Source organism: Arachis stenosperma, chromosome 9 (assembly GCF_014773155.1).
Source record: "Arachis stenosperma cultivar V10309 chromosome 9, arast.V10309.gnm1.PFL2, whole genome shotgun sequence".
NCBI classification, from domain to species: Eukaryota; Viridiplantae; Streptophyta; class Magnoliopsida; order Fabales; family Fabaceae; genus Arachis; species Arachis stenosperma.
In genome coordinates, this window is record NC_080385.1 from 45,938,007 (window position 1) to 45,952,945 (window position 14,939).

General features: G+C 40.2%; 1 protein-coding gene across 1 annotated transcript; it reads right to left on the bottom strand.

Moving 5' to 3' along the window:
- Positions 1-760: 760 nt before the first annotated feature.
- Positions 761-2,023, bottom strand: LOC130949475 (uncharacterized). The gene is made up of 2 exons (XM_057878184.1): positions 1,586-2,023; positions 761-1,483 (listed from the first exon to the last, which is right to left on the bottom strand). Exons 1-2 carry the CDS (start codon positions 2,021-2,023, stop codon positions 761-763), a joined length of 1,161 nt encoding a protein of 386 aa, XP_057734167.1.
- Between the last annotated feature and the right edge of the window lie 12,916 nt (positions 2,024-14,939).

A 14,939-nucleotide genomic window follows, 5' to 3' on the forward strand; every position in this document is an offset into this window, starting at 1 on the left:
TTTTCTGTTATTTTCGTTCATCATCATCATATACATTTGAGTCTGCCTGACTAAGATTTACAAGATGACCATAGCTTGCTTCAATACTAACAATCTCCGTGGGATCGACCCTTACTCACGTAAGGTTTTATTACTTGGACGACCCAGTACACTTGCTGGTTAGTTGTGCGAAGTTGTGTAATGCCATGGTATTAGGCGCACCAAGTTCTTGGAGCCATTACCGGGGATTATTTGAGTTGTGAAAAAGTATTGTTCACAATTTCGCGCACCAAACACCAAACTTAGTGTTTGGCTATATGCTCTATCAAGGCACTTTAAGCATGTAAAATGGAATTATTGCTTGAAAGCATACCAACTTTAGATAGTGCATGCAGTTGATGAACCTGTTCATGAAAGGAAAGAGTTCATGCTCAAATGATCATAACTTATTGAATTTAAAATGACATGAATTTTAAAACATGGGTTGCCTCCCATGAAGCGCTCTTTTATTGTCATTAGCTTGACATTGAGGCTCTCTTTTATGGTGGTTGGTGCTTGTAGGGCCTCAATTTGTCTCCCCTGACTGTGATCTTCTTCCTTATTTTCTGATGTTCAATCTCTGCATGCTCTAATGAAAGTATGTTGCTGACAGTGTAGTAGTCCTCATTTTGTTGATTTGACCCCAGCTGTTGATATATTAGCTGTACTTTGTCACCTTTGGAAAGCCCTTCTGTTGGAATCCTCCTATTCTTCCACCCCTTTTTTTGCTTGTTCCTGCTTTTCATCCTTCCTTTGTTGATCTTTCTTTTCTGGTCATGGGCTTCTCTTGGGGACCCCTCTTCTTTGTGGCTAATATCCCAATATCTTCTGGAGCTTTTTCATTAATTCGCACAATCCTTGTCCTTGGGGTGTTGCTGTGACTTTCCTTGTCATTTTCTTCTTTCAGCTGTGATCCTCCCTCATCAATTTCCATAGAGTCTTTCTTCTTTTCACCAAACTGTGCTTCTGGTAAGACCTTCAGGATGACACTCTGATCATGCATCCTGAGAGTTAACTCCCCTTTCTCTATGTCTATGATGGCTCTAGCCGTAGCCAAGAATGGTCGTCCCAATATAACAGAATCACTATCATCCCCGTCTGACTCTAGAACCACAAAATCAGCAGGGTATATAAAGCTGTCCACCTTGACCAACAGATTTTCAACTACACCCCTAGGATGCACCATTGACTTATCTACCAATTCCAGAGACATTTGTACTGGTTTGACCTTTTCTATAAACAGCTTCTTCACCAGGGAGGATGGTATTAAATTGATACTCGCTCCGAGATCGCACATTGCTTTAGTGATGGTCACTTCCCCAATGGTGCAGGGTAACAAGAAACTCCCTGGGTCCTCAAGCTTGGGAGGCAGCCCTTTTTGAATCAATGCTCTGCATTCCTCTGTCAGTAATATGGTTTCCTTCTCAAGCCAACTTCTCTTCTTATTGATAAGGTCCTTCAAGAACTTGGCATATAAAGGCATTTGCTCAAGTGCTTCAGCTAGAGGGATATTGATTTCCAGCTTCTTGAAGGTCTCAAGGAATTTGTGGAAATGTTGGTCCTTAACCTCCTTGTTGAATCTCTGAGGATATGGTAGTGGAGGTGTGGGATGCTTTTCGACCTGCTGCTTCCCTTGAGTCTTTTCTTTTGAGCTATGTGGCTGGTTCCCCTGTTCTTTGAGTTTCTCATTGTTTTTGGTTGGCATCACAACGTGTTCTTCAGCTTGATCTGCTTTTGTTTGCTCATCTTCCTCTGTTGGTTCCTTGATGATCTCCTTTTGTTTCCTTGGAGTATCATTGTTGCTCATCAATATTCTCCCACTTCTCAATTGTATTGCCTTGCACTCCTCCTTAGGATTTGGGATTGTGTCACTAGGTAGTGAGCTTGAAGGTCTCTCAATAATCAATTGCTTGGAGATTTGCCCGATCTGTCTCTCTAGGTTCTTTATGGAGGCCTCATGATTTTTGTTTGTCATTTCTTGTAGTTTCATCATTTTTTCTATCATGGTTTCCAAGTTGGTGATTCTTTGGGGTTCAGGTGGTGCTTGTGGTGGGTTATGAGATGTGGTTGGTGGATGGTAGGAATTTTGATTAGTGGATTGGTACTGGTTGGGATTGGGGTAATTGGTTTGGGGTTTTCTATAGGTATTTTGGTTGGTTTGTTGCTGGTTGAAATTTTGATTGTGTCTTGGGTTGTTTTGGTTTGAGTTTCTCTGCCATGGTTGTTGGTTTTGGTTGTGAGTGTCTCCCCATCTGAGGTTGGGGTGATTCTTCCATGAGGGGTTGTATGTATCACCATAGACTTCATTTGAATTAGAATGCATATACTGAACTTGTTCTTGCTGTGGCTCTTCTTGAACTTCTTCATTTTGTCCCCATGTGGTTGATGGTTGGCTAGTGTTGACTGCTGCAACTTGAAGGTTGTCAATCCTCTTGGCCATTTGCTCAAATTGTTGTTGAATTTGCTGCTGCATTAGTTTGTTTTGAGCCAGGATTGAATCTACTCCTTCTAGCTCCATTACTCCTCGTCTTTGTGATGGTTGGCGGCTTCTTTGATGAGCAAAGAAGTATTGATTGTTGGCCACCATATCAATCAGTTCTTGAGCCTCCTCTGCAGTTTTCATGAGTTGCAAGGAACCTCCAGCTGAGTGATCCAAGGATTCCTGAGACTTCAGTGTTAAGCCTTCATAGAAGTTTTGCAGCTTCTCCCATTCATTGAACATGTTGGAAGGGCATTTTCTGACTAGAGCTTTGTACCTCTCCCATGCCTCATAGATGGGTTCATTCTCCATTTGTGTGAATGTTTGTACCTCGGCCTTCAACCTTATAACTCTCTGTGGTGGATAAAACTTGGCAAGGAACTTGGTCACCAAGTCATCCCAATTGTTGATGCTGTCCCTTGGAAATGATTCCAACCATTGTGTAGCCTTATCCCTGAGAGAGAATGGGAATAGCATTAATTTGTAGCTGTCAGGAGGTACTCCATTGGTTTTGACAGTGTTGCATATCCTCAAGAAGGTGGATAAGTGTTGATGTGGGTCCTCAAGTGATCCTCCACCAAAAGAGCAATTATTCTGAACCAAAGTGATGAGTTGTGGTTTGAGTTCAAAATTATTTGCATTGACATTTGGAGCCAAGATGCTGCTCCCACAATGTCTAGGATTGGCAAAGGTATAGGAAGCCAAAACTCTCCTCTGAGGAGGATTTTCATTGTTGTTGTTTGCTCCTCCTGGTGGATTAGTTGAATGTTCATCCATCTCATGAAATTCTTCTTCTGATTCCTCTTCTCCAACAATATTTTTTCCTCTTTCAGCTCTCCTTAACCTCCTGAGGGTCCTCTCATCTTGTTCATGAAAATTTAGTGTGGTTCTTCTTGTACCTGACATACAAGCATGACAAAAGGAATTCACAAACCAGTGATGTTTCAATTTAGTGCTAAATTGAAGTTTTAGTTAGTTTAATCAATATATCAAACAGTTAGTGGGTTAGTCAAAATTAAAGGAAAAGTGCTTGATCTAAATTTACCACCTCACTTAATCATTGTCAATCTAATCAATCCCCGGCAACGGCGCCAAAAACTTGATGGGTATTATTTTTGGTTGAAAACTGAATTTCTTCCAAAAACACACCAATCTAACCGGCAAGTGCACCGGGTCGCATCAAGTAATAAAACTCACGGGTATGAGGTCGATCCCACAGGGATTGAAGGATTGAGCAATTTTAGTTTAGTGGTTGAATTAGTCAAGCGAATCAAGATTTGGTTGATTGAGTTGCAGAATTTAAATTGCATTGAAAGTAAAGAGAACAAGAATTAAAGTGCTGAAACTTAAAGAACAAGAAATTAAATGGCAGAAACTTAGATTGCAAGAAATGTAAATTGCAAGAATCTTAAATTGCAAGAATGGTAAATGACTTGAAATGTAAAGGGGAATTGGGACTTGGAATTGCAAGAATTAAACAAGGAGAATTTAAATTGCATTAAACAGAAGAGTAAATGAGCAATGGGTGAAACAGATTCGAAACAGGAAATTTAATGAACAATTAAAGTAAGAAGCAGAGAATTGAAATGGGAAATTGGATCTCAGGACCCAGAGACTAGAAAACTGAGTCTAGATCTCAATGCCTTCCTAGATCCAACAAGAACAATAGCAAGGAATTGTAAATTGCAACAGAATTAGATGAAGAAGCAAGTAATTGGAATTGAAAATTAAATTGCAGTGAAAATCAAAAGTGAGATCTAAGGTGAGATTGAAACAGAATTCCTTCAATTCTCCAACCCAAGATCCAAGACAAATGTAATTGAAATTGAAAGCAATTAAAACTCAGAAATTCAAGATCATTCAAGCTCCCAAAACCATAAGAAAACTCTCTGAAAACTCAAAAAGGAAGCTCCCAAAACCATAAGAAACTCTCTGAAAACTCCAAAAGGAAGCTCTCCGAATAAATTGAATCTAAGCCTATTTATACACTTTCTTCAATTGATCTTCAAGCCTTGAGTTGGGCCTTTGCTCTTGGTGGAATTGGGTTGAAAGAGGCCTTGGTTGATTGCTCTTGAAGTTTGGAGAGAGACCCAAATGAATCAATTGAACCGAATGTGAGTTTTGTAAAGTTGGGTTTTTAAAGTTAGCCTCAAAGTTAGGGGCTAACTTCATGGCTAACTTTTTTTAGCAGCAAACCCCATTCTCTGCACTTCACGTTTGGACCAACGTTAGGGGGCTAACTTTGACCCTAACGTTGGCCTTGCTTTGAGTTGGATTGGCGCCAACGTTAGCCTCCAAGTTAGGGGCTAACGTTGGCGCTAACGTTGCACACCCTGGAGAACAAAATTTCATGCCAACGTTAGCCTCCAAGTTAGGGGCTAACGTTGGTGCTAACGTGGCTAACCCCTGGGAGCAATTTCTCATGCCAACGTTAGCCTCCAAGTTAGGGGCTAACGTTGGCGCTAACGTGGCTAACCCCTGGGAGCAATTTTAGTTCCCAACGTTAGCCTCCAAGTTAGGGGCTAACGTTGGGGCTAACTTCAATTCCAACTTCATTTGTTCCTGGTTCAATCTCCCTTGATTCATTGTCTCATCTTAGCTTCTAGCCATTCCTTCTCACTTCAATCCTTTTCCAAGCTTTCTTCACCTATCATAAATCAACCAAACACATCAAAGCTATGCTTGAAATCATGAGATGATCATTCTATCCTAATATGCACCAATTATGGCATCAAACCTCATGAATTTGCATTAAATCATATATGGTTGGTTTAATCAAAGGAAGCATGAAAATCTACCTAACTTAGCTTGCTTAAGCCTCAAGAAAGTGCATAATCTAAGTGAAATTAAAAGAAAAAGACTAGTGAAACTAGGCTAAGATGACTTGTCATCACAACACCAAACTTAAAGCTTGCTTGTCCCCAAGCAAGAAATGACTTATTAAGAAGAAAGAATGAAGTGGAAGAGAATGTTCATGCTAGCAGAAAGTTATTTGGAAGTTCATGGGATTTTGTGTGGGTATGCAATACTCACTCCTTATTGATTCTTAGGCTTGGAAAGTCTCCTTCAAGTTTCAAGCACCCTACTGCTATGCCCTCTCATTATTTCTTTATCCTTGGCTATTTACTTTGTTCAAAGCTTTATTTGAGTGTCATGTGTAACAAGTTCATTTTCTTTTCTGCATACTTGACACATTATTCACCATGGACACTTGGCTCACCTTTCCTCTTAAACATTGATGCCCAGCACCTTTTGTTTTGGTTACTAAATGCCTTGTAGTTAGGTTGCTCTTGATAGTGGATTTTCAGCTGATGATCCCGGATTAGTTAATCCAAGTCACCGAGTGTTGAAGCACTCCAAAGAGCTTAATAGTCCAAGCAGATCCTAATACACAGACACCACAGGCATATATTTGTGGAGGTTCAAGCTATTGGTGTCTAGCTTTGTTTCCTTTTTTTTTTTTGTTTTCTTTGGTTCTGCCATCTTTTGGCTATTTCTTTTCTTTCTTTCTTTTTGTTTTTCTTTTGAACCAAGGATTTTCTTTATTGAGATTCATAGACAGCAAGTCACTCTTTGCTTCGAAAAAGACATCCTAGCCCTTTATTCACTAAAGTGAGTTTTTATACAATCACACACATACCACCACTTACTATTATTCTACTTCTTTCTAACAATGACTATCTCATGCCACATTCAAACATTTCTTTTATTGAATTAAAGATGCAGGGGACAGATATGCTCTTAGTTAAGTGAAAGCAAACACACAAGCACAACCTTAAACTAGCTTACTTATTTTAAGGTAAACATACATAATGCAAAGACTATTAAAATGACAACTTAAGGATGCAAGGACACTTCAACAGATAGAATGCATGCTTTTTCTTTGTAGTGATGAATAAGGAGCAAGTCCACCTTTTATTTGTCATGCTTTTTCTTTCTTCTCTCATATACTTGGTTGTTGGAGTTCCCTGTGTCCTTGTTTGTTGTCTGTTGGCCCCGCCAAAACCCAGCTTTGTTCATCGTCTCCTCCACTCTATCTTCAAGCATCATGGCTTTACTTACTTCTATTTCACTTTTCTCTTTGAAGTACTCGTCAAATGTTGGGAACGCTAGCTCCATGTTGTGCAGATGATCTCTAATATAGTTCAGTTTGATTTGACTGTTAATATTGTAATCTGCTTGGACCTCATACCTTGCATCTTTGAGGGCTGCAGACTCATTGAGAGCTCTCAAGGTTTCAGCCTGCGTTTGTACTAACTTCCCAAATGCCTCATAAGATTGAAAGGCATGCTCCTCTTGCATTGCAATAAATTTTGACTCAAACTCATTTTGTCGGTTCATCATTGCCAGCTGCCATTCTTTTTGTTCTTGGTGATGCTTCAAGTATTGTGAATGGTACATTTCTTGCCTTTCTTGAATTCTTGTGTATTGGTGTGACAGTCTTCCAATTGCTTCTTGCATTTGAGTCATATCCATATTGCCATGTGGGACAAAGTGTGGCTGTTCCTCCTCCTCTTGTGATTCTTCTTCTGGTTGTGGCTCATCTTCTTGTTGTGGCTCATCTTCTTCCATTGCTTCTTCTCTTTGCCTTCTTGGTCTTCGGCCATGGTGTTCTTCAAGAGTCGTTGTCATTCTTTCAATGGTTATGGGTAAGCCTTGGCTTACCCACTTTGGATTTTCATCTTCCAGTGGTACTTTAGCCTTCACACATAGCCTCCAAATGGTACTCGGATAGTACAACCAAGATCCGGACGCATTCTTCTCAGCAATCCGTTGGATATCTTTTGCAAGGATCTCATGGACTTTGATCTCTCCTCCTACCATGATGCAATGCAACATCAAAGCTCTCTCCTTGTTAACTTCTGAGGTGTTTACTGTGCCCAGAATTGATCTTTTCATCAGCTCATACCATCCTTTGGCTTCCGGGATGAGGTCACATCTCTTCAAATACTTATATCGGTTCTTCCCAGATCCTTCCCATTCGGAATTCTCTACACAAATATCTCTAGCAATCTCATCATAATCCTGATCCTCATTCAACCTTTGTTGATATCCTGGTTCATTAAAGCGGACTGACTTTAGCCCCAAGACTTTCTTGATTGCATTTGGGCTAAAATCTACTTCCACTCCCCGCACATAGCTCTTGTATGTAGGTGGTTCACGCAAGTCAAGCCTTGGGACGTTGGCATAGAATTCTCTTACAATATTGGCATTGATTCGGGTATCTGGTGATGTAAGCTCCTCCCACCTTCTCTTTTGGATTTTGTTCTTCATTTCTTGACATTCATTATCCGGAAATAAGAGTGGAATTTTTGGATAGATCTTCTTGTCATTCATCCACTCCATTTGAAATTGATGGTATGAAGATTTGAATTTCCATCGGTCATATTCATGGGTGCTCTCCTCCATCATAGGTTCTTTTCCTTTTCTTCGTTTGGTTCTTGATGAGGAGGCCATGATCACTTAGTTGGTGGAGTTTTGTAAGGTTAGATGGGGTGTGAAGAGTGTTGGAGAGTTTGATGTGAGTTTGGAGCACAAAGAGATGAGACCGAATTGGTTGGGGTGAGAATTGATGAAGAAGTGTAGCTTATGATGAAGGATGAAAGAATTGAGGTTTCAATGCCACAAGGATTCGGTTATGTGCATGGCTAAAAGGTGGTGAGCTTTTTAAATGAGCAATGAAAGGCTAGGATGCAATTGGACTTAAGGGAATCAAAGGTATGCATGAAAAGGTGAATGAAGACAAAATATACTCCTTGCCTTGCCTTTGCCGTGACCAACTTATGAGGAGTGGCAGATTCTCTTTTTGATGTGATGATATTTTGTCCTCATGCTATGCTTTTCCTTTGTCTTGTCTCTTTCATTGAAGATTCTTTGACTACCTAATCATCACAACAAGACAACACACATTAGCTCATTTAACCGTGGCTAGAGTTATTCTTTTTATAAAAAATTGTGAACCATCAATCCTTACACTATTTGAACCGTGACACTCTCTTAGGAGAACACCAAACTTAATGTTTGGTCATGTGCAAAGAAAATGAGTTTCTTCCTCCAATTAGTGTAATTCACATGTCAAATGTTCATAAGGATTGTTTTTGGTTCACTTTCCTTTTCTCCCCTTTTTTTCATGAAGGATCAATTGTGTTTCTTAAATTGGTGCATCAAAGTTTGATGGACACCAAACTTGTTTCTTGACAAAAGGTGCTTCACAATTGATGCCCTCATTACCGAAAAGGATTTTTCTATTTATAAGATTTTGGAAAATAACACTTGTATGATTGTTGATGCATGAACTCCTAATTTTCATGAAGTTATATGAACACCAAACTTAGTGTTTGGCTATATGCTCTATCAAGGCACTTTAAGCATGTAAAATGGAATTATTGCTTGAAAGCATACCAACTTTAGATAGTGCATGCAGTTGATGAACCTGTTCATGAAAGGAAAGAGTTCATGCTCAAATGATCATAACTTATTGAATTTAAAATGACATGAATTTTAAAACATGGGTTGCCTCCCATGAAGCGCTCTTTTATTGTCATTAGCTTGACATTGAGGCTCTCTTTTATGGTGGTTGGTGCTTGTAGGGCCTCAATTTGTCTCCCCTGACTGTGATCTTCTTCCTTGTTTTCTGATGTTCAATCTCTGCATGCTCTAATGAAAGTATGTTGCTGACAGTGTAGTAGTCCTCATTTTGTTGATTTGACCCCAGCTGTTGATATATTAGCTGTACTTTGTCACCTTTGGAAAGCCCTTCTGTTGGAATCCTCCTATTCTTCCACCCCTTTTTTTGCTTGTTCCTGCTTTTCATCCTTCCTTTTGTTGATCTTTCTTTTCTGGTCATGGGCTTCTCTTGGGGACCCCTCTTCTTTGTGGCTAATATCCCAATATCTTCTGGAGCTTTTTCATTAATTCGCACAATCCTTGTCCTTGGGGTGTTGCTGTGACTTTCCTTGTCATTTTCTTCTTTCAGCTGTGATCCTCCCTCATCAATTTCCATAGAGTCTTTCTTCTTTTCACCAAACTGTGCTTCTGGTAAGACCTTCAGGATGACACTCTGATCATGCATCCTGAGAGTTAACTCCCCTTTCTCTATGTCTATGATGGCTCTAGCCGTAGCCAAGAATGGTCGTCCCAATATAACAGAATCACTATCATCCCCGTCTGACTCTAGAACCACAAAATCAGCAGGGTATATAAAGCTGTCCACCTTGACCAACAGATTTTCAACTACACCCCTAGGATGCACCATTGACTTATCTACCAATTCCAGAGACATTTGTACTGGTTTGACCTTTTCTATAAACAGCTTCTTCACCAGGGAGGATGGTATTAAATTGATACTCGCTCCGAGATCGCACATTGCTTTAGTGATGGTCACTTCCCCAATGGTGCAGGGTAACAAGAAACTCCCTGGGTCCTCAAGCTTGGGAGGCAGCCCTTTTTGAATCAATGCTCTGCATTCCTCTGTCAGTAATATGGTTTCCTTCTCAAGCCAACTTCTCTTCTTATTGATAAGGTCCTTCAAGAACTTGGCATATAAAGGCATTTGCTCAAGTGCTTCAGCTAGAGGGATATTGATTTCCAGCTTCTTGAAGGTCTCAAGGAATTTGTGGAAATGTTGGTCCTTAACCTCCTTGTTGAATCTCTGAGGATATGGTAGTGGAGGTGTGGGATGCTTTTCGACCTGCTGCTTCCCTTGAGTCTTTTCTTTTGAGCTATGTGGCTGGTTCCCTGTTCTTTGAGTTTCTCATTGTTTTTGGTTGGCATCACAACTTGTTCTTCAGCTTGATCTGCTTTTGTTTGCTCATCTTCCTCTGTTGGTTCCTTGATGATCTCCTTTTGTTTCCTTGGAGTATCATTGTTGCTCATCAATATTCTCCCACTTCTCAATTGTATTGCCTTGCACTCCTCCTTAGGATTTGGGATTGTGTCACTAGGTAGTGAGCTTGAAGGTCTCTCAATAATCAATTGCTTGGAGATTTGCCCGATCTGTCTCTCTAGGTTCTTTATGGAGGCCTCATGATTTTTGTTTGTCATTTCTTGTAGTTTCATCATTTTTTCTATCATGGTTTCCAAGTTGGTGATTCTTTGGGGTTCAGGTGGTGCTTGTGGTGGGTTATGAGATGTGGTTGGTGGATGGTAGGAATTTTGATTAGTGGATTGGTACTGGTTGGGATTGGGGTATTGGTTTGGGGTTTTCTATAGGTATTTTGGTTGGTTTGTTGCTGGTTGAAATTTTGATTGTGTCTTGGGTTGTTTTGGTTTGAGTTTCTCTGCCATGGTTGTTGGTTTTGGTTGTGAGTGTCTCCCCATCTGAGGTTGGGGTGATTCTTCCATGAGGGGTTGTATGTATCACCATAGACTTCATTTGAATTAGAATGCATATACTGAACTTGTTCTTGCTGTGGCTCTTCTTGAACTTCTTCATTTTGTCCCCATGTGGTTGATGGTTGGCTAGTGTTGACTGCTGCAACTTGAAGGTTGTCAATCCTCTTGGCCATTTGCTCAAATTGTTGTTGAATTTGCTGCTGCATTAGTTTGTTTTGAGCCAGGATTGAATCTACTCCTTCTAGCTCCATTACTCCTCGTCTTTGTGATGGTTGGCGGCTTCTTTGATGAGCAAAGAAGTATTGATTGTTGGCCACCATATCAATCAGTTCTTGAGCCTCCTCTGCAGTTTTCATGAGTTGCAAGGAACCTCCAGCTGAGTGATCCAAGGATTCCTGAGACTTCAGTGTTAAGCCTTCATAGAAGTTTTGCAGCTTCTCCCATTCATTGAACATGTTGGAAGGGCATTTTCTGACTAGAGCTTTGTACCTCTCCCATGCCTCATAGATGGGTTCATTCTCCATTTGTGTGAATGTTTGTACCTCGGCCTTCAACCTTATAACTCTCTGTGGTGGATAAAACTTGGCAAGGAACTTGGTCACCAAGTCATCCCAATTGTTGATGCTGTCCCTTGGAAATGATTCCAACCATTGTGTAGCCTTATCCCTGAGAGAGAATGGGAATAGCATTAATTTGTAGCTGTCAGGAGGTACTCCATTGGTTTTGACAGTGTTGCATATCCTCAAGAAGGTGGATAAGTGTTGATGTGGGTCCTCAAGTGATCCTCCACCAAAAGAGCAATTATTCTGAACCAAAGTGATGAGTTGTGGTTTGAGTTCAAAATTATTTGCATTGACATTTGGAGCCAAGATGCTGCTCCCACAATGTCTAGGATTGGCAAAGGTATAGGAAGCCAAAACTCTCCTCTGAGGAGGATTTTCATTGTTGTTGTTTGCTCCTCCTGGTGGATTAGTTGAATGTTCATCCATCTCATGAAATTCTTCTTCTGATTCCTCTTCTCCAACAATATTTTTTCCTCTTTCAGCTCTCCTTAACCTCCTGAGGGTCCTCTCATCTTGTTCATGAAAATTTAGTGTGGTTCTTCTTGTACCTGACATACAAGCATGACAAAAGGAATTCACAAACCAGTGATGTTTCAATTTAGTGCTAAATTGAAGTTTTAGTTAGTTTAATCAATATATCAAACAGTTAGTGGGTTAGTCAAAATTAAAGGAAAAGTGCTTGATCTAAATTTACCACCTCACTTAATCATTGTCAATCTAATCAATCCCCGGCAACGGCGCCAAAAACTTGATGGGTATTATTTTTGGTTGAAAACTGAATTTCTTCCAAAAACACACCAATCTAACCGGCAAGTGCACCGGGTCGCATCAAGTAATAAAAACTCACGGGTGTGAGGTCGATCCCACAGGGATTGAAGGATTGAGCAATTTTAGTTTAGTGGTTGAATTAGTCAAGCGAATCAAGATTTGGTTGATTGAGTTGCAGAATTTAAATTGCATTGAAAGTAAAGAGAACAAGAATTAAAGTGCTGAAACTTAAAGAACAAGAAATTAAATGGCAGAAACTTAGATTGCAAGAAATGTAAATTGCAAGAATCTTAAATTGCAAGAATGGTAAATGACTTGAAATGTAAAGGGGAATTGGGACTTGGAATTGCAAGAATTAAACAAGGAGAATTTAAATTGCATTAAACAGAAGAGTAAATGAGCAATGGGTGAAACAGATTCGAAACAGGAAATTTAATGAACAATTAAAGTAAGAAGCAGAGAATTGAAATGGGAATTGGATCTCAGGACCCAGAGACTAGAAAACTGAGTCTAGATCTCAATGCCTTCCTAGATCCAACAAGAACAATAGCAAGGAATTGTAAATTGCAACAGAATTAGATGAAGAAGCAAGTAATTGGAATTGAAAATTAAATTGCAGTGAAAATCAAAAGTGAGATCTAAGGTGAGATTGAAACAGAATTCCTTCAATTCTCCAACCCAAGATCCAAGACAAATGTAATTGAAATTGAAAGCAATTAAAACTCAGAAATTCAAGATCATTCAAGCTCCCAAAACCATAAGAAAACTCTCTGAAAACTCAAAAAGGAAGCTCCCAAAACCATAAGAAAACTCTCTGAAAACTCCAAAAGGAAGCTCTCCGAATAAATTGAATCTAAGCCTATTTATACACTTTCTTCAATTGATCTTCAAGCCTTGAGTTGGGCCTTTGCTCTTGGTGGAATTGGGTTGAAAGAGGCCTTGGTTGATTGCTCTTGAAGTTTGGAGAGAGACCCAAATGAATCAATTGAACCGAATGTGAGTTTTGTAAAGTTGGGTTTTTAAAGTTAGCCTCAAAGTTAGGGGCTAACTTCATGGCTAACTTTTTTTAGCAGCAAACCCCATTCTCTGCACTTCACGTTTGGGCCAACGTTAGGGGGCTAACTTTGACCCTAACGTTGGCCTTGCTTTGAGTTGGATTGGCGCCAACGTTAGCCTCCAAGTTAGGGGCTAACGTTGGCGCTAACGTTGCACACCCTGGAGAACAAAATTTCATGCCAACGTTAGCCTCCAAGTTAGGGGCTAACGTTGGTGCTAACGTGGCTAACCCCTGGGAGCAATTTCTCATGCCAACGTTAGCCTCCAAGTTAGGGGCTAACGTTGGCGCTAACGTGGCTAACCCCTGGGAGCAATTTTAGTTCCCAACGTTAGCCTCCAAGTTAGGGGCTAACGTTGGGGCTAACTTCAATTCCAACTTCATTTGTTCCTGGTTCAATCTCCCTTGATTCATTGTCTCATCTTAGCTTCTAGCCATTCCTTCTCACTTCAATCCTTTTCCAAGCTTTCTTCACCTATCATAAATCAACCAAACACATCAAAGCTATGCTTGAAATCATGAGATGATCATTCTATCCTAATATGCACCAATTATGGCATCAAACCTCATGAATTTGCATTAAATCATATATGGTTGGTTTAATCAAAGGAAGCATGAAAATCTACCTAACTTAGCTTGCTTAAGCCTCAAGAAAGTGCATAATCTAAGTGAAATTAAAAGAAAAAGACTAGTGAAACTAGGCTAAGATGACTTGTCATCACCCTTACTCACGTAAGGTTTATTACTTGGACGACCCAGTACACTTGCTGGTTAGTTGAACGGAGTTGTGAATTTAACCGGTGCCATTAGAAGCCTTCATCTCAAAATAGTTAGAACATGGATCACAATTTCGTCCACCAACTGGGTGGGCTCTTCTTGACTCTGAATTGAGAGAAGCTCTTCATGCTTACTCTCTTCTGTCACAGAGGGATGGCCATGTGCCTTAAACACAAGGTAGTCCCCATTCAATTGAAGGACTAATTTACCTCTGTTGACATCTATCACAGCTCCTGCTGTGGCTAGGAAAGGTCTTCCAAGGATGATGCAGTCATCCTCTTCTTTCCTAGTGTCTAAGATTATGAAATCAGCAAGGATGTAAAGGCCTTCAACCTTTACTAACACGTCCTCTACTATTCTATAGGCTTGTCTCAATGACTTGTCTGCCAGTTGTAATGAGAACAAGGCAGGTTGTACCTCAATGATCCCCAGCTTCTCCATTACAGAGAGTGGCATAAAATTTATCCCTGACCCCAGATCACACAGAGCTTTTTCAAAGATCATGGTGCCTATGGTACAAGGTATTAAGAACTTTCCAGGATCTTGTTTCTTTCGAGGTAGAATTTTCTGAATCCAAGTATCTAGTTCATTAATGAGCAAGGGAGGTTCACTTTCCCAAGTCTCATTACCAAATAACTTGGCATTCAGCTTCATGATAGCTCCTAAATATTGAGCAACTTGCTCTCCAGTTACATCTTCATCCTCTTCTGAGGAAGAATAGTCTTCAGAGCTCATGAATGGCAGAAGGAGATTTAATGGAATCTCTATGGTCTCTATATGAGCTTCAGATTCCTTTGGATCCTTAATAGGAAACTCCTTCTTGCTTGAGGGACGTCCCAGGAGGTCTTCCTCACTAGGATTTTCGTCCTCCTCCTCCCTTGTGCATTCGGCCATATTGACTATGTCAATGGCTTTGCACTCTCCTTTTGGATTCTCTTCTGTATTG